This window comes from Nesoenas mayeri, assembly GCF_963082525.1.
Source record: "Nesoenas mayeri genome assembly, chromosome: 17".
NCBI lineage: Eukaryota > Metazoa > Chordata > Aves > Columbiformes > Columbidae > Nesoenas > Nesoenas mayeri.
The window spans coordinates 4507221-4525589 of record NC_137565.1 but is presented as its reverse complement, the minus strand read 5'-3'; the positions used below and the strand labels follow the sequence as shown (position 1 = coordinate 4525589).

Here is an 18369-nt window from a genome sequence, read left to right as displayed (position 1 = left end):
TCCATTGGATTTATAATTACAAATCCATTCTAACTTGTCCAAGCATTTTGTACACTACATTCATAAATTTATTTACTCAATATGTTTACATTGCTATTTTGTTGTCAAGTTTCACAAATAAATACCATCTTAATAAAAGTAGACTGCATTTGGCATAAACCCACCTGAAATGAATTCTAGGAACTACTGCTTCACTTTTTACAGCCACCCCAGTGTTTCTCTGCACAGGCTTGATCCCATAGGTTTGTACCATGTGCTAAACTGGGAGCTTTTTCTAGAGATCAATTAATACAAAACTGTGTGAGCTGAGCTTTTTAATAAACACAAAATAATTTTTTGGAAGATATTTGAAGAGAGGAGCCCAGAAAGTAGGAATAAGTAGAAAACTTTGTGGCAGCTATGATTCTGAGTCTTCATAGATCAAAGATCCATCTTTTTGTTCTGTTCTTTTTCTTTCTGGTTCAGGAATAGGTAAGCCAAGAATGTCAGCAGTGAATATCTCTGCTGTGATTTCTGCTGGAATTTCTTCTTCAATCAAAGCAGGTGCACCTGGAGAACAGTAACAACATAAAACACACACTAGCAATGTAAAAATGGCGTTCCAGACCAGTCAGGTTTATAAGCAGCAGTAAGTGGATGGAATGCTTTTAAAGATGAATGAAGTAATAACGAAAAGTTATTTGTTTACTTAATACTTGTTGCATTTGTGTTGCAGCCCATTGCCAACAGCGCTAACCAGGTGCTGTTCTTGACTGCTGTGGACGGGGACATGGATTGTCCAAAAATGTGGTGCTTCCCAGCAGTTCCAGTCACAATGGGCAGCACCACTTGGCCAAAATCAGTGCTGTAATTTGCTGTTCTAGACCGGTGTAGACTGTGATGCAAATTGTAGACAGAGTAGTTACTAGCAGCTCCCTGACAATGGGCATTGCTGTCTAGATGGAATCAACGCTGTCATTTACATGTTGTAGGATTCCTTTTTGTCTGTGGACTGTGGTGTCAAGTTCCAATTATATTTCATTGTCCATTTATTTTCAGATACACCCGTGCAATTGCTGCATGGATGAAGGTACATCTGTAGCTCTATGACTAGTTTTGCAGTCCTGTCTCAGCATTTTTGACAGCTCTTGACTTAACAGAGTAATATGTTTGCAATTTAAACTATCCTGTTTGGGAACTGAAGCGATCCTGCTTCTGTGCTGCGTGGAATGCTGAAGCTGTACCTGCGAGATCGGGGGTGTCTGGCTCAGATCCTCCTCCTCCAGGACGGTTGCCCAGCAGGGTGATCAGACACTGTGCCAGCTCATCCTCTGTCATATGTTCTCCTGTGCACAACAAAGCAAAATCAGCCTTTTGGGTTACGGTGTCATTAGCACGAAAACTAGAAGGCAACTCAAAGAACAGTGTACAAACAAAACAGGACAGTTAGAAAGATAGTTCAGCTTCTCTGAGATAGATACACTTCGCCAATTGAAACACATGATCCCAACACAGGAAAATGTTGATTCTAATGAAAATTTTCTTGCATTTTGGGCAAAAATATTTATTAAGGGGTGAAGTTCTCACACAGACATCTCTTTATGCTACATTGCACTTGCAGGGGCTTGAGTTTCTACTCTCACTGAAGAATTCCCAGCACACAACAGACCACAGTCCACGTCACCCCATGTCCATGGCTGTTCCCACACAGAGGGGGAAGAGGAAGGTGCAGGAAAGTCCCGATCTTGTATCCTGGAATAACCATAGCACTTGTTCCCAGTTCGTGTTTGGCTCATGCCCTGAAGCATAAGGTTATAGATCTGTTATGAAAGTGTTCTATCTAATGTATCTATTTATGGATGTTCACACCATCCGTCTAAATAACTAACCTTTCTCACGCTGCTTGAATCCTTGGTTTCCAAGGATCTTTGTGGCAAGGAGTTTCACCAGCGTTTACCAGGAGGTAAACAGCATTTTGCTTTACCTGTTTTAATGCTCAGCTGTACTAAACACTCTTTACTTTTACAATAGGAGCGAGACAATAGAATTTTATTATTTACCTCTCTGTGGCATTAGCCATAACTGTATTTATATATGTCTTTACAGAGTTCCCTCTAATTCACCTAAGCTAAATCCCCCCTTCTTTTCAGTCTTTCCCACACAGATTCAGTCCAGGACTGACCAATTTCATCCCTTCTTTCTTGTTCTCCTCTTTTTCATTTTTAACACTACTTTTCTGGAGACTGTGTGACTGGAAGAGAGAACAATGACTTCAATAAGAGTATACTGGAAGAAGGATACAATTTGCCAAGATCCATACTCATCATTTCACAGAAAAGATAGTTCAGGCCAGCAGAGATTCCCAGAGCAGTAAAAGGAGTGCAGCTGAGACGTTAGATGTGATTATTCAATTTAAAATTTTAAGACAGGTGGCTCCACACACCTGCCCTGGTTACCAAGCTATAGTTCCAGATTAATTTTTTGCTGCAGTGAATACGTTCTGAAATTGAAGGCAGAACTAGCAAGCATAAAGCTAATATTAGAAAAGAAATAACTCACCTGTGCACAGAAGCAGTGACAGTAAGACTCCTCTGTCAATAACTTTGTCTCCATTCTCATTATCATAACCAAGAACCTGAAACGCTCGTTGTATTTGTTTCATTGACAAGCCAAACGCAGGTCGATGATTTATATAAAGTTTGATAAAATCCCCTAAACTGATTTTTGTCACTTGTTCTCCCGTATCCACATACTCGCTGAATTTTACTTCATTTATCATTTCTTCAATCTAAAGGTGAAGGTGAGACAGATCGTTACGTGTTTTCTTTTTGAAGAGCATCTACCCGGTTTCCAATCTCATGACTGTGAATGTACCGTAATTGTGCACATGTTGGTACCACAGGTGTTGTGACCATATCTCAGTAACGAGCCAGCGCTCAGCAGCTGAGGATGGACACGGCTAACGGTTACGCACTTGTTGTGACAATATTAGGTAAAGATGGGGGTAACAGATGTAGTAATTTTGGATTTCCTGTATTATGACAGGCACTTGGGGACTTTGCAGCTGTTACCGGTGGCTTTGCCACAGCTGTGTCTCCACTCTGGGGACAGTGGGCAGGCAAACCACAAACATACCACCCCATTACAAAAGTACACGTACGAAAGTCCCGACATAACCATGCTGCACACAGTGTATCCACATGCACAGTCTTTCCCCTCATCCCAGTCCGACCTATGTCTGGTACAGTTCTGCCTCTGCCAAAGCCAAATCTGAAATTTGCTCGGACAGACCAACATCCCGCACAGCTGGATCGCTCCTCTCTCAAGCAAACGGGCAAGCACTGGCCATGCCGGATACTAGTGGTTTTCCTGAAGTCCAGAGCTGTGAGTCAGCCCTGCTGGCAGCTGTGCAGATGAGTGTCCAACAGGCAGGATCTACTCGGCACCTTCATTGAACTCATGCTCCAAGCAGCAGCCCCGCTGCAGATGCACGAGCAGCAGAGAAACGCTGGGAGAATTCCCCGTGCCAACACGTACCGAGGCTGCGACTCTCCGGGAAGGGAAGCTGATGCAAGATCTCCCTGGGGAGTTCTTTGCATTCAGCCTTGGGCCTTTGTCCTCGTGTCACAAGTTTTTCCACTGAATGAAGCCCAGGGAAGAGGGAAATCTCAGCTGTAGATTTTTCCTGTAGCGCATGTCACACCAGGCAAGAACAGTCATTTTCACTCAGCTCTGGCTGATCTGGCATTAGGTTTTATATCAGCCCCACTGAACTACAAAAGAAAAATGTCAATTCCCAATAGCTTTGCTTGTCAGCCCAAGCTGCCTTTTCTCCTTCCTGCTTTTCCTTTATTAAAACACTCCAGAGTGAGAGGAACTTTCTTTCTGTATTTTTAATACTGCCCTGCCTGCTCCGAGAAGCAGATTGTAGGTTGCCTGGTTTCACAGCACCTTAGCACTTCTGTTTCCATGCCTGAAACGCTGTTTCCATTTTGATTTGGTCATCTTTTGTTGAACACTTCCGAACCATCAGCCTCCAGGTTTGTTTAGCCTGCCTGGTCGTTTCCCAGCTCTCCAGAGAGAAATCATGACTTTTTGAGGAACTTGCTGCCAGATTCTGACCACTACTATATTGGTGCAGACCAGGTTAAACTCATTCAAAGCCAGTAAATATAGTTTGGAGCCACCCAGCGTAACACCAGTCGTAATCTGGCCATCGGGACACTTGGTAAACATAATCATCCTCCCTCTTTGTTTTTGTTATTTTTTTTAATAACGATAATAAAAGCAACTGACCAACCTTTTCCTCTGATGGATAAAATCCCATTGCTCTCATTATGGAAGGAATTTCCTCCAGGGGAATATGCGTTGACACCTGTCTGGTCTCCAGCGAATCAATGCCATGGCCACGCAGCTGCACATAGTAAAAATAATCTTCCAGTTCCTGTAAGGGATTCAAACAAGATACTTTAAAGTTCAGATACCAACAGGCACAGAAAATAAAGCTCCTTTTAAGATTTACTAACAGGCATATCAATGAGTTTTGCTGTTAACGGTGAGATGGACAAAAGATAAAGAAATGTCAGGCCTGTATAAATGAATCTGAAACTCCAACCAGATGTTGCCAGTCAGCGTTTACGGTGAGCATAATTACCCTGAAGAATTCGCCGCCTCTGCCACCATCCAGTAGGTTGTAGAATGGGATCAAGTTCTCTCCGCCCAGGGAAGCAGCAGCATCCAAGGCACTGGCAGAAGCAGCGAAAAGAAGGTACAGGAAGGGTTCATGTGAGGAGAGATTTTACACTTCCCTTTCTAGTCATTGCCTACAGACACTTTCAATAAATAAATAAAATCCCCTGGCCTCAGAATTCAGGAAATAAAAGCATCACCTTGAACCATGTACTATTTTATCATCAGCCTGCATTTCTACTGTGTATTTCATACCCAGGTTTTACATACAATAGCACAATGTGGGAATTAATTATTACTGAATGGTCCTCTTGTTTAGTGGAATGAGCACAGGGCTGGGAGCCAGGACTTGAGCTTGGTGTCTGGCATTTAGCTTTTCTGCTTCGTTATAGAGACATTGAGGGAGATGAATTAGCTAGATCAGCATTTTGAACATGCAGAGAGGGCTTGGGCTTGGTGTTTGCAATAAACCACACAAAGCCAAGCTCCCTGTTCCTTGATCTCATACATTCTTCCCCAATAACTCAGCGCAATCCATTACGCTTCCTCCTCTGCTGTAGCTGGTGACTGTCGCAGGTGCAATCTACATTAAACTGAAAGCATCTCAGTGCCACCTCTTTGTTTCCATTTCATAGGCAGTTGGAGCCAAAAGAATCCATTTGGCTTGTGCAGATGAAAAAGGAAACCAAGCCTGGTAGCGCAATCGTGGCATAGCGTTGCCACATAATACCCCGCGCCCGGCAGCAGGGCTGCAGCTTCCACGTACACCTCTGTAGTGCTGCTTCCACTGGGGTTTTTTTGCAAGCTTCATGCTTTTTTCATAATTAAGTTATTTGGGTATTAAACACAGCGGAGATGCACAAGATGCCAGAAGCAGCAATAAAATGATAATTAGCTCATCAAGGGCTCCGCTCTGAAAACAAATTACACAGAAATTCAATGTTGCCTGGACCCTGGCCAACCATTATAAAGAAGGATCATTTATATTTTATTGCCTTCCTTAAAATGTCGCTTATTCTGACCCCCGACTGCTTAAGCCACACAAAGTGGAAAAGAAAATAAATAAACCCATTGCTTTCCCACCCAGGTTTCCTTTGTTCTGGCACATGAAGGTGAGCTGGCTCAGCCCCCTTTGGGTTTATTCTGAGCAAACAGTATGTGCAAGAAATGTTTTAGGCAGGACCAGCACGTGTCTTAACCACAAAGACTTTGTCCTAGGAACGTGAGGGGCAATGGTGTTCACAGGTTCAGTGCGCTTCAAATTAATAGGAGCAAGAACAGGAGCAAGGACTAAAGATGAGCCAGAAACCAAGAGACACTTTCTGTGCCAGACAGTAAGGTGACACACAGGATAAAAACAAAATCCAGCCACAGACCAACAGAGACTATGCCAAGCTATCCATCTTTTCTAGTTCCAACATGGGCTAAGCTCCCTTTCCAGTCGAAGTGTGAAGTTGCTCCAGGCCAGCCCTGCAGTTTTCAGCTCATTTGCAGCCGCCTGCTCCATTCCCACAGACACGCGCGTCTGCAGGGCATCTGCAGCCACGCTCACGACAGGAGAGCCCTCTGCCCTGTGCATGCACGGCAATGAGTGACTTCGCTCCTTGGCATGCAAAGAAATGGAAATATAAATCCTGCCTTTGCCGCGTTACCCGCCTGATGTGGAGCACGCGTCTGGCACCGCTGCCCCGGGGAGCTGGCAGGAGGAAATCGCCCGCTTCCAGAGAAAGGCGGAAAGAACCTGGCAGGGTTTATCACTGACGCTCTGGGCCAGAGCCTAGAAATCCTCGTTTGCAAAAGCAGCCTTTGCTCCTCCAGCCACCCCATTTAGTGCAGTCCATTTATTCCTGTAAGCAAAGCTTTATAGGATTAAGGTGGCTTGTCCTAAATCCAGTCTTCAAATGCAGGGGGGATTTCCTGGCCAAGGCTGGCCTGTCCCATTTGGAAAGCAGACACTTCTGTATCAGCAGCAGCCCCGTATGCACCTCCTGCAGCCAGTGCTGCTCCTCTGGTCCCCTGAAACCCCTCCATCACACCAGCCAGGACCTCATAAGGGCCAGAAAACCCTCCACTCATCTTCTTACCATTTGGGTACTTTTTCCCAAACCAGAGTGTTTATAGGTTCTATGGCCAGCACCTGTGAGTTCTACTAATTTAATCCCCTCAGTGAACTACATGGTTAAATCATGTGGAGGGGAGCAAAGCTCCAAAATTATCCATGTCCAAGAGAACCCTGCAAAGAAACGCGCCCTGTGCAGCATCATCCTGTGTTACCCCATTGATGCAGCAGCACCATATACACTGGGATAAGCACAGAAATATCTGTGAGACCTGGCTTTAACTCCTCTGGACACAAACAAAGACCTTTTAGGACAAAAGCCCCATTCTCAGTGTAAATGCTGGGGAACATTTGCTTCAGCTGCGTTGGCCAAGCAGCTGTGGAAAACTGTAACAAGACCCCTTTCTCCTTCCTGCGGTACTCACTTTAGGTTGACCTCCCATTTCATAACAGTGCAGTCGTTCCCTCCCGCTGTAAAGATGTAGTGTCCATCGAAGGAGGTAGCAAGGTCAGAGACGCCATCCGGGTGGCAAAGGAAAGCTGAGAACTTGTGGGGGTTGCCATCGACAGGCAAGATCTGCAAGCCCACCTGTAAGGAAAGAGGGAGCCTGGAGGGCTGGGTTCAGCTTTCAGGCAGGACCAGCCTATGCATGGTTTTATCTGCAGTGAAATTCCCCCAGGGACCACCACCTCTACAAGTGGAGGTTCTTGTACAACTGGGGCAGGTGGAGCTCCATACCTTGTCTTTTGTAATGTACGCCAGATAGCATTTCTGGGGATCCATAGTGTTTGTTGTTGGGAGGATTTGTATCTTCTCTAATGGGGAGCCATAGGTTGGTCCCAAAAGGGTCTTTCTAAAGGCAAACAACAGTTTAATCCATTCTAGGGCTCACAAAACAGTTTGCTTCTTTGAAAGGTTACTGTGCATGAGGATGGGTAGAGATGGGGAGGTGTGGTGGGTGCAAAGGCTTTATATCACTGGAGAGAGAGAGGACAGAACAGGATGGGGTCCCTGGGTAGAAGAGACCACACTGGGGCTAAGAGAGGAATTTAATGCTCAGAGATCATTTGGTCCCTGTGCTTTGCTCATGTGGGCTCCTGCCTCTTCATCTGGTATCCAACTGCTGAGTCTCAAGTCCAACGTACCAGGCAGACCAAGACCCACCTGCAGCCACAGCCTTACTAGATGACACATTAGTGAACAGCAGAGTGGACACAAGGATGGAGCAACCTGGGGGCTCTACAGTCAACCCAAGATCTGCATCACAGGTGGGCAAACACATGCTCATGGGTGGGAGTAGCACGGACAGAGGAGAACACAGTCAGGATGGGGCTCCCGGGCAGTGGTAGGACAGAATCTCTCCTCTACCTGCACATTTTGGTTGTTGTGTTATAGAGCTTCATTTTGTAGTGGTTGTTGGCAGTGAGGATAAAGGACTCGGTGCTGAGCTGTGGGTACCAGGCCAAGCACAGGGGCACAGCAAACTGCTCTAGCCGGTCCCTGTGCAAGACTACCAGGTGGTCCTTGCTGCTGCTGTTCAGGTCATATTCAACCTGGAGGGAAGACATGGAAACACAGAAACTCCCCTGTGGTCTGCCCCGAGCCCTGTGGGTTAACTGGATCCAGCATCTCCTGTGCAGCCAGGCCAGTAACTGAGTCTCAGCCCTGATCCCTGGGCAGATCTGCCCTGAGACAAAGCTGAGGAGCAATTCCCTGCGATGGCCCTGGAGGGGAGAGGTTAGGAGCTGCAGAACCAAACACTGAGTCTCCCTTAATGCTCCTGTCCAGCCTCCCACTTTAACCACAAAGCTTTGCTGCCCTTCAGACTTTCACAGACTCACCAGCTGCCGGTCCTCCCCGAGGCTCAGGAGCCTGGGCTCGTGGCTGTCTAACTGGACCCCAAAGAGGATGCTCCGGATGGGTTTGTAATGGGAGTGCATCCCTGCAAGGTGTTCCCAGCACCTGCTCCCATTTTGCAGGACTCTCTTGTAAACAGTCACTGCGTATTTCTCATCCTGGAACAAAAGTACAACCATGAATGAGCCACAATCCCATGCACGCGTCCCCCTGTCCAGCAGCAGCCAGCTCTGCATGTCTCCTCCAGGCTCAGCTCGGCCCTTTCAGCTTTGTGAGTCCCAGCATGAGGGGTAGAGTCCCAGCCAGGGTGAAGCACCGGGTCAGACAGATTTGGGCAGCACCGCGGCGGTGCTCAGCCTGGCTGCAGGGCATTGCCCACCGGGCTCTCATGTAAACCAAGTTCACTGACTCCCCAGAAATCACAAGGAAGATGCTTCCCACTGCTGTGCCCTGGCATCCGTGTGTGAAGGGACAGTATTCTTCTCTGCACCTCTGTGCCAAACTGCTTCAACGCTGCCTCAACACTTCTGTGCTGGGCAAAGGGAGCAGCCCCCGCGCCCTGCACCAGCCAGGGGGAAATCCCTGCTCCAGCCCTCTCTGCAGATGGATGCAGAGCTGAGGCTTCTCACTAAAATTAGCAATGGGATACTGCCAGCAGCAGGTCTGTGGGGCGGCTGTGACTGGTGATGTTTTTACAGAGTGACTCTTCAAGCCAGGAAAAGCATTTCAGAGTGACAAAGCCCCCGGGGAGGGACAGCCCTCACACCGCTCGCTCTGCTGTACCTCGCAGGATGACCAGCACTTCTCAGTCCCACCGAAAGCTGCACCACAGGCTGCACACATAAATCACTGAGAGGAAAAAAACAAGCTTACAGCAGTTGCAAGGTACTGGGAATCATGAGAGAAGCTGATATGAGTCACAGGACCATGTGAGAACTTGAACTCTTTGCAGCTGGACTGAAGGGAAATGGCATCGAGGATGTGAACGCTTCCATCAGTAAAACCAGCGGCCAGATAATAACCTGAAAAGCATGCCAGAAAACTCTCATGACACAATCGCTCCTCCCAGGAAGCCCGGTGCTTGGCACGTGAGGAAGGTCATGGGGCCAAGGTACCTTCGGGGTCGTAGCACAAGCACTGGATACCGGCCTCAGCGAACACCCTGCTAACCAGGTACTTGGTCTGCTGGTAATCCCACACCCTCAGCAGCCCACAGCGACTCCCCACAGCGAGGAGCGCCTGCCAGGGGTGACATGCGATGGCATTCACAGCTTGCTTCGCCTCGTCCATGACTTTTTCAAAGTTTGTCGTGTCTGTTGCAACATGAAGCACGGTTGCATCAGAGGTTGAAAGGATAAAGTTCCTGTTTAGCGTGAGAGAAACAGAATTTGATGAATCAGACTAGCTGGCTCATGTCCCTCCAAGCTATATTACACATTAGTCTCTTTTTGGCAACTTAGTTGAGTGATCCCTTATATTTTGCGATATGCAATATGCAAACACTTCTTGACCTGGAAGGCAGATGGCACTTTGTATTCATGACCTGGGAAATCTCTGTGGGAGGACACTGGAGCCGATTCCATTTTCTACTTGGGTAGGCAAGCCAGAAGATGAATGACATCTGGGTGGCTTTTGCTGTTTGCAAGTCACTGGTGTGTGAGATGGACAAATGAGCAATTGATGATACTCTGAATGGTCCTTTCACACATCTCCGTGCCACCATTTCCAGTGGCTCCGTGTTGACCGCGCTGCCACGGACAAGGTCAGAGGACAGTTTCAGACCCGCCGCAGACAGAGCAGCCGCCTGTCTGCTCACTCAGCCGCGGCCACCGTAACACAGTGAAGAGGGTCCTGCTGCAGAACTGGTGATGTGGAAAGCAGATGTCTGAATCATTATGCACGTTAGAGAACACATATATGTAGTCGTTTGTCTGCCTGAGATCTGAGAGCTTGGAGGGCTTGAGAGAGGGTTGAGGGAGGACCACAGAGCTCTGAGAGCTGCACCAAGAGATGAATCACAGGGGAACACTGCTGCCTCTTTGCGAACTGGCCCGTGACAGCCATCAGGTTATGCACATCTTGCCTGGGCACCGAAGGATGCTGCACCTCTCATCTCAGCAGCGGAGGACAGCAGAGCCTTAGTGGGGCTCTTCAGCCATACCTGATCCCACCAGCCTGGCGAGACGAACGGGCTCGAGGCTCCACCTTTGGTTTTCTGTCTTTTGTGCTGCCCAGAGCAGGCAGGAGCTGCAGCATTGACTTGGGAAGAGGGATGGGACAACAGAGGCCAACAAGGAAAACCAAACCCTTCCCCAGGGCGCTGCTCTGGGCTGGAGAGGAATCTGTCCCATATGGCTCTGTGGAAAACATGCGCGGCTAAGGACAGACGTTGCCAGGAGAGCCTTAACAGGAGTGACAGGCATACGGTTTGCAGGCTGGATCAAGCCACAGAACAGCTTCATATGGCCTACAGACTTTCTATAAATCCTCAGACACAGCTATGTCACGCAGAGGGAGGCCGGTGACCAGGCTGGGGCTGTCCCACGCTCCCGAGTGTATGTGGTGGAACCCAGCACCGGTGCCACCGCTGCCGGGACAGTCTCTGCACTGGTGTCTCTGCACCACCACTGCCCTGATTAGCTTGCCCAGCCGTGATAAAGTCTAACTGGAAATAGCCACCCACAGGAGGGGCTTAAAGGGGGATTAAGGGGCCCAGCAGGAGCTGGAAGCTCAGCATTAGCACTGCCTGGTGTGCCGGGTACGTGACAGAGGAGCTGCACACCCCAGGACCAGTGATCATCTCCGTGCCTGTGTTAACACTTCTCTCACCTGTGCTGTAGCATCATATCAAGCTCAGAATTGAAGATGTGCTGGAGCCCACCTGGGTTTTGGCAGCCACTGGGAGGTGCCTGGGAGCTGCGGGCAGAGAGGGGCCACCCAGGAGACACCCCCTGCTTGTCGTGGTGGGCAGGGGGTGTAAATACCCAAAGTGAATGTCTGCGGAGAAGGGGCACAAAGGGGCACGTTCCCGCTCTATCCTGCCCAGAAACCTGGGTACAGGGTTGAAATCTGCTCCAGCCACAGCAGGAGCCCACGAGGCAGCTTTCAGCTGACCATCTCCCCAGCTTCCGAGCTGCAGGACGGACGCAGAAGACCTGGGTTTATAACAGGAGCTGACCTGGGTTTATAACAGGAGCTCACCTGGTGACAAAGGGCTGGCTGCTGGTGGTGCAGGAGGTGGAGCAGGCTGGGGAGGCGCCAGGAGGGGTGTTGGAGAACGAGATGGACCGAATGGGACCCACTTTGATGTGGCGGTAGCAGGTGAGGACCTGCAGCTGCCCGTCGTAGAATTTAACCCGACCTTTCACATCACCTGTTACTATACAGCTGCAAGGAAGGAAAAGCTTTTAATCCACACACTGAGGGAGAACTTCCAAATCCTTATTGGGTGTTATCCTTGGGCAGAAGCAAATCTCTTCCCCTTCTGCCCATTCTCTACACAAGTGCATGGGAAGAGCCTCGTACAGATGTGCAGGCGGAAGGTCCAGGGCTGTGCAGAAACCACCGGGCTCTGCTGTGACCTGCGGTGTCCCCTGCCCTGTCCCCAAGGCTGTCAAGGCATTCGGTGGCTGTCTGCTCCCTCTGCCGGTAAAGGCCAGGAGCCTGAGCAAGACTTGGGCACGCTCCTTGACCACAGACAACCCCACGTCTGAGCTACCTCGGCAGAGCTGGGATCACATTGCCAGGAGTTTCCAACCTTTCTTTTTCCTTTTCTCAGCCAAAGTTATTGCTAAAAACCACCAGAGCAACATCTCATAAATCAGCAGCACTTTCCTGCCTGAATTTGCCTGGTCCTTGCACACTGCCAAGTGACTTAAAACTGCATCACCTGGCTGTGGTTCATCAACATCAGCTCTGAGGCTGAAGTGTCTAAGGACTGTGCTTATGGCTACTGAAAGCAGCTGTCCTGTTACCTCTCAAACACAGTGAGCACGGTAAGACTGTCCTTCTGCAGAGGCACCAGTTTGGTGGCCTTCCTGCTGTGCGGCTTGGCCTGCGGTTCCCTGGAGGGGCTGTAGGGATCAGCCGCGTCCCACACCGCCAGCTTCCCCGCTGAGGTGCCCGTCAGAGCTTGCGAGTTGTTAAAATGAAAAGCCGACTGGCTGAAGTGTCCCACCACGGTGCCAAAGGTCTGCAGAGAGAGCAGCGACACCGCGGGTTTGTCCTGCACGTTGGCTCTGCCTCAAGCAGGGACGTTCCCGCTTGGTCCCTCCATGTGACATTCCCTCTGTGTCCCATGGCAGGACCATCAGAGGCAAGGGCCCCAGGAGAAGATGCAGTGGGGCATCTCTGGGGTAGAGAGCCCCTCTTGAGCTCAGCTCAGGCAATCCTGGCTTGTCCCTTCAGGAGACAGGCTGGGGACACAGCCACTGGTTTTGCTTCAGGGGACGGGAAGGGACAGTGCTGCTGCCAGGAGGAAAGTCAAAGCCACGAGGGTGACATTCTGTGGTCCCCCCCTTGCTCACCTCACTGTTGAGGAGCGGCGCGCTGTACTGCAACCCGGCATCGTCCTGGGGAAAGAGGAGAAAACATCCAGGACGAGCACTTTGGAGCCGTGCTCTGCGGTGCCAGCACGTCCCCTCCCCATCACCCGGGCACTGGCCCCGTTCCATGGTGACCTAAGCAGGGTTCCTGGGGCAGAAAGACCCCGAGACTCCCCAGGGAGCACAAAACACCCTCCCTGCATCAGCTCCTCTCCCAAAAGCTGATAACCAGCACGCTGCCTCGCTGGTGTGCAGCCCCCGAGCTGCCTCCCCACCCTCTGGGAGCATGTCTGGCACCAGAACAACTTCCCATGACCCTACTTACCCATAGGTAAAATATCACCTGGGTTTTGCTATTGCTGACAAACTCATGGGGATTTTGAGGGTTAAAAATCATGAAATCCTGAAATTAAAAGGTGAGAATTGCATTAATGCCAAGCTCAGCAATGCTTTCTGCTTATTCTTTCATTCAAAACATCTGATTTTATCCCAAACCCACTTCACAACCTGCACTGAACTGAAAACAGAGACCAAATTCCGTGTGAAAGATAAGAGATGTTCTCTCTCCTCTGAGTGGGGACAAACCAGGAGATCCAAGAGCTTTCCTGCCATGAGACTTGGCCGGTCCAGGGCTGGGTGGGGGAGATCCCACCATGGTCCCTCTGCATCCCACAGCTGGTGGCAGCAGAGGAGCATCAGTAACAGCCCCGAGATGCTTCACTGCATTGGGGTGCAAAAGGGATGGGGCAAGATCCTGCCTCACATCTCCTCCAGCATTCACCAGCAGCCCCGGACTGGATGGGGACACGGGGGTGTCAGGGAGGACCAGGTGAGGACAGGGCTGCCCAGTCACGTTCCTCTGCGTCCCTCATCTGTCGTCACTCACCTGATACCCAAACTCAGGGCTCAGCTCTGTGCTGCACAGGGGTTTCTCTGTGGGCAAAGTCCACTTCCAAACACAGACTCTCTGGCAGAGAAGGGAAAACCAAGGGACATTTGTGGCTTTCCGGGATCCTGGAGAGGCCAGGTGAACCCCATTCCTTACAGCTGCAGGAAGGAGCAGGATAAACCCAGCATAGCCTGACAGCAGAGAGCTTCATTTCAGGAAATAATGCTAGAAATCACATCAGTGAAAGTGTGTCAGAATCAGAAGCTTTTGATCCCAACTTAAGATCCACTTTCTCAACACCAGAATGTTCATTTTAATGAAATCCAGGTCTATGTTCCGATGGCCTAGCAAAACCAAGCCATCACGGCACAAACCTGCTCCACCTCTCTTCTGCTCTCCCCATCCAAATTCTCCCGTCCCCTTGGTTGCATTGAGAAAAACTTCCACTGATCCATCCCACAAAGCTGTGGAAGAGGAGACATTTACCTGCACAGTACCAGCACTAACTGTTGCCAAATACTTCGCGTCCCGGGAAATAGCGATAGCACTGACCCCCTCCCCGGGATGACTCTCAAAGATGGTCCGCACCGGAATCCTATGAAACAAAGTCACGTAGTTTGGGGGACCCTGGCCCCATCGCGGTGCCCCATGGGTGTGGTTGATATGAAGATGATGGAGCCCTTGGTTCAGTTTTGGCTCCTTTGTCGCTATACCCTGACCCTACATTTCTCCTATTTCACTCAGGTGAGACTGGGGTCAATCCTGAGTGATTTATGGGACACAGGAGGTTTCTGAAGAGGAGATTCCCAGGAGCTTACCCAGAGAAGGAGTCCCACACGATGATCAGAGCATCTGGCCCTCGGTCGGCGGTTGCAACCCAGCGCCTGTCCTCACTCACACACAGGCAAGAAATGGCATTGGTGTGGCCCTGGGGAAAGAGAAGTAGCAAAGTACTGCGGAGGTGCTGGACCTGGTGATGATTTAAAGCACTGAGGAGGAGGGAGGCGAGGGGCTGTGCGCCAGACCTGCAGGTGGTACTGCCTGTTCCCCAGGACGTCGTGGATGACCGCGGTGTGGGAGGAGACGTACAGGATCACCCGGTCCTCCCCGTCCATCAGGCTGTGCACAGCCAGGCTGCTGTTGTAGCCCAGCACCCAGGACAGGCTCTGCGGGAAGGGGCAGAGCCATAGTCCCTGACTCTTAGTGATCAGGACAAAAAAAAGCCACAAAATGCCCCTGGGGTGACAGGAGAGAGCTGGGCAGCAGCATCAGGTGCTGTGCAGACCACCACGGTGGCACCATGTCCGTTGGTACTCACAAGGGGGTGAAGTTTGTTTTGCTTGTCCTCCTGGAAGAGCATCCCCGGCGTGGCCACCCACACCAAGCTGGCAGAGCCATCGTGCCCATGGTCGTCCCCGCTCCACTGCTGCACTCCCTGTTCCTCATAGCCAGGGCTGGGCAGGGAGACGGGGATCCTCAGCCCTGGAGGAGGCCACAGGGGACTCAGCAGTGTATCTGCTCCAGCGTCCTCTGGTGTTCCTTCCTTCTCCCTGGCAGCAGTGAGGAGGTCCTTGGAAAGGGAGAGAGGTTTTGGTGTGTGCTGGCTCATGGGCTGGTCCACAGCTGGTGGGAATGCACCCAGTACATCTCAGATCCAACCTACACGGCTTCCAGGGCAGGCTCCAATATCAGGATACTCCTCTGCTCCAAAACTGCCTATGGATTTGTACCAGGGAAGAGTTCCCCATCAGTCACTTGTTCTCTTCCTGCATATCTAGTCCTGCCCTCTGTGCCCCTGTTGCCAGCACTTCCCACCGCGCTGCCTGGCGAGCAGACAGAAAGTGAGCATAAAAATCCCACCACCACCTTCCTCAGCCCCTCATCCACCTGTGAATAAATGTATTATATTGAACAGTCCTGGAGAACCAGCGCTTACAGCAGCCCCTGGACACATTTGGTACTGGTTTGAGCGCTTTAATTTTGTCCTTGGGACCCACATCAGCCCCCTCAGGGATACTTGATTTTCTGTAGCAATCTCCCATGCAAGGTAAAGACCTCATTTGGACATGTTTGTTTCTGAGGGAGGTAAGATGATAACGTTTTGTTCAGCACGGAGATGAGGCCGGGTTCCCTCCTGCTCACGTATCTCTCCAGCAGCTCAAATGGTCAGTAAATATTGATGGCTGGGCTGAGACTACACAGAGATGCTGCATCTGCCGAGCCCCGCTGGCAGGATCCCCGCTGCACCTCCCCGGGGGCATCTCGGGAGAAACCACATCCAGGAGACCCCTCCATCCTGGAGTGGGGGTCTCTGCTCCCACCAGGACCTGTCCATGGACCCCGTGTCGGGCAGGACACGCCAAGGTGCTGCCCTCACCTGCTCAGGCAGCACGGCCATCTGAGCTGTCTGTCCATCCTCAGATGTATCCGTGGGTTTGCTGCTCACTTCTGGTCTTCCCTCAGTTGTCTTCTCTGGTACAATTTCACTTGACTCATCCATCCTCACCTTCACTCTCTTGCCAGGGAGCAGGGGCATGGAGATCACCAAAGCATAGAATAGTTTGGGTTGGAAGGGACCTTGAAATGTCATCTCGTCCAGCCCCCCTACAATGAGCAGGGACATCTTCACCCAGACCAAATGCTCTGAAATACTCCTGCCTGCCCCTGCCCTGGGGTTTGACTGCGCAATGACCTGGACTTTGGCACAGCAGGAGGAAAAGGCACCTGTGAAGCTGGGAAATGGGTCCTAGAGCCCCTTTTCAGCTCCAGTAACACTCAAGCAATCCCAGCACAGCCCCGGTTACTCCCTCCCCACCTGCCTGCACACCTTGTCAGGCACAGACATTTCCCTCTGATGGGGTTTTGTCACTGTCCCCATGAGCAGCAGGGCTACTCCTGGGCAGCAGCTGGTTCATCCCTGGCTTCATGGGTCTGGATTTTAGCCAACAACCAAACTCTGTACACAGAAAGCTTTCACGGGAGTGGGAAGGGGCACCGGGAAAAACCTCCCTCTGGTCCCGGAGGCAGGACAGCTGCTCGGGGACAGCCGTGTCCCCACAGGTCTCACTGCGTCACCGCAGAGCTGTTCCCGAGTCCCCTCCAGCCCTCGGTGCCCCCCCAACTGTCCCGTCCTCCCGTTACCGCGAGGGTCCCCCAGCGTCCCCGCCACTCACCGTCACACCAGTCCCGCTCCTGTTTGCATCCGGCTGTTGTTCCCAGGCAACGGCTGCGCCAACGGCTGCAACAGCCCAGAAAGTGCTGGGGGAAAGAGGGGGCTGTATGGGGACAGAAGGGGGGATCCTTCTCAGCCCCTCATCCCCACCAGCTGCCATGGGAGAGGCGGCGCTGGCCCCCTGCCCAAAGCAGGAGCCTGGTGGCTCTGGGGGATGTTCAGACCCTCACCCTGCTCAAGCCCAAATCCTGCTGGTGGTGGTGACAAAGCCCCTCCTGGCACCACCAGAGACCTTTGGGACTGGACCCTCACCCTTCCCGGGGAACGGGATGAGGGCTCTTTACCGGATGATCCCCCAACAGCGGGTTGTAAGCAGCTTCTGCCCCCCTGGCAGCTCTGAGCGGGACAAGCAGAGTGACAGCGACAAAAATCAGCCTTTAACCACAGCCGGTCACCGCACTGTCCCCAGCTCTGCCAGGGTGGCGCTGGCACAGGGGACCCGCTCCCAGCAATCTCTCCAAACCACCGCAGATAATCAGCTCTAAGCGCTCCCAACTGTTGACTTCAGCCTCGCTGTTAAGCTCAAATAATAACAATTTCTAAATCTAATTTGTTTTTCCTACTGCCCAGCGAGAGCCTCGTACCCTGCTGGGAGAGAAGTTCTGTTATCAGCTCACATTATCTCCTCAAGCTGAAGAGGCTGCGAAACGCGGCTGCTCTCAACTCCTGGTCTGTGGCACAACCCGCTCTTTCAAACAGGGGCAGTTTTGTGGCCTCGGGAGCAGGGATTTGGTCCCTCAGCCCCATCTCTGTAGGTGCAGGTGAGCAGGAACGAACCAGCTGAGGGGGCTGGACTGAGCCCCAGCCTAATTTGAGGAGTAGTACAGAAAGCTGGGAGGCACAAATGCAAAGGTCTGCAAGGATGCGTGCCATGAGATTTTCTTCTCCCAGACCAGTATCTAGATGCAGATTCACCTACAGCTCGGTTAAAAGCCAGCCTGCAGCTGGGATACCCGGACACGTTCCAACTACCCACAGCCCAGGCCTCCCCTTGATACTCTGACATTTCAGCTGCCAATCGATACCAAATTCATCCATATACTTATGCCTACATTCAATTTTATAGGGACAGATGAGGGCAGCTTGCGGACAGACACACATTTAGAAACTGCAGCAGCA

At 51.0% G+C, this 18369-nt stretch overlaps 1 protein-coding gene across 1 annotated transcript; it reads right to left on the bottom strand.

Moving 5' to 3' along the window:
- Positions 1 to 382: 382 nt before the first annotated feature.
- CFAP251 (cilia and flagella associated protein 251) lies at positions 383 to 16518 on the bottom strand (the record flags this gene model as incomplete). Its single annotated transcript, XM_080355629.1, has 21 exons — positions 383 to 549; positions 1224 to 1325; positions 2539 to 2767; positions 4280 to 4423; positions 4634 to 4724; positions 7153 to 7316; positions 7467 to 7581; positions 8097 to 8281; positions 8570 to 8743; positions 9459 to 9607; positions 9701 to 9948; positions 11787 to 11972; positions 12560 to 12777; positions 13112 to 13156; positions 13455 to 13532; positions 14016 to 14096; positions 14505 to 14613; positions 14837 to 14946; positions 15044 to 15184; positions 15337 to 15588; positions 16396 to 16518. 21 exons carry the CDS (start codon positions 16516 to 16518, stop codon positions 398 to 400), a joined length of 3096 nt encoding a protein of 1031 aa, XP_080211755.1. The 3' UTR covers positions 383 to 397.
- Positions 16519 to 18369: the final 1851 nt, after the last annotated feature.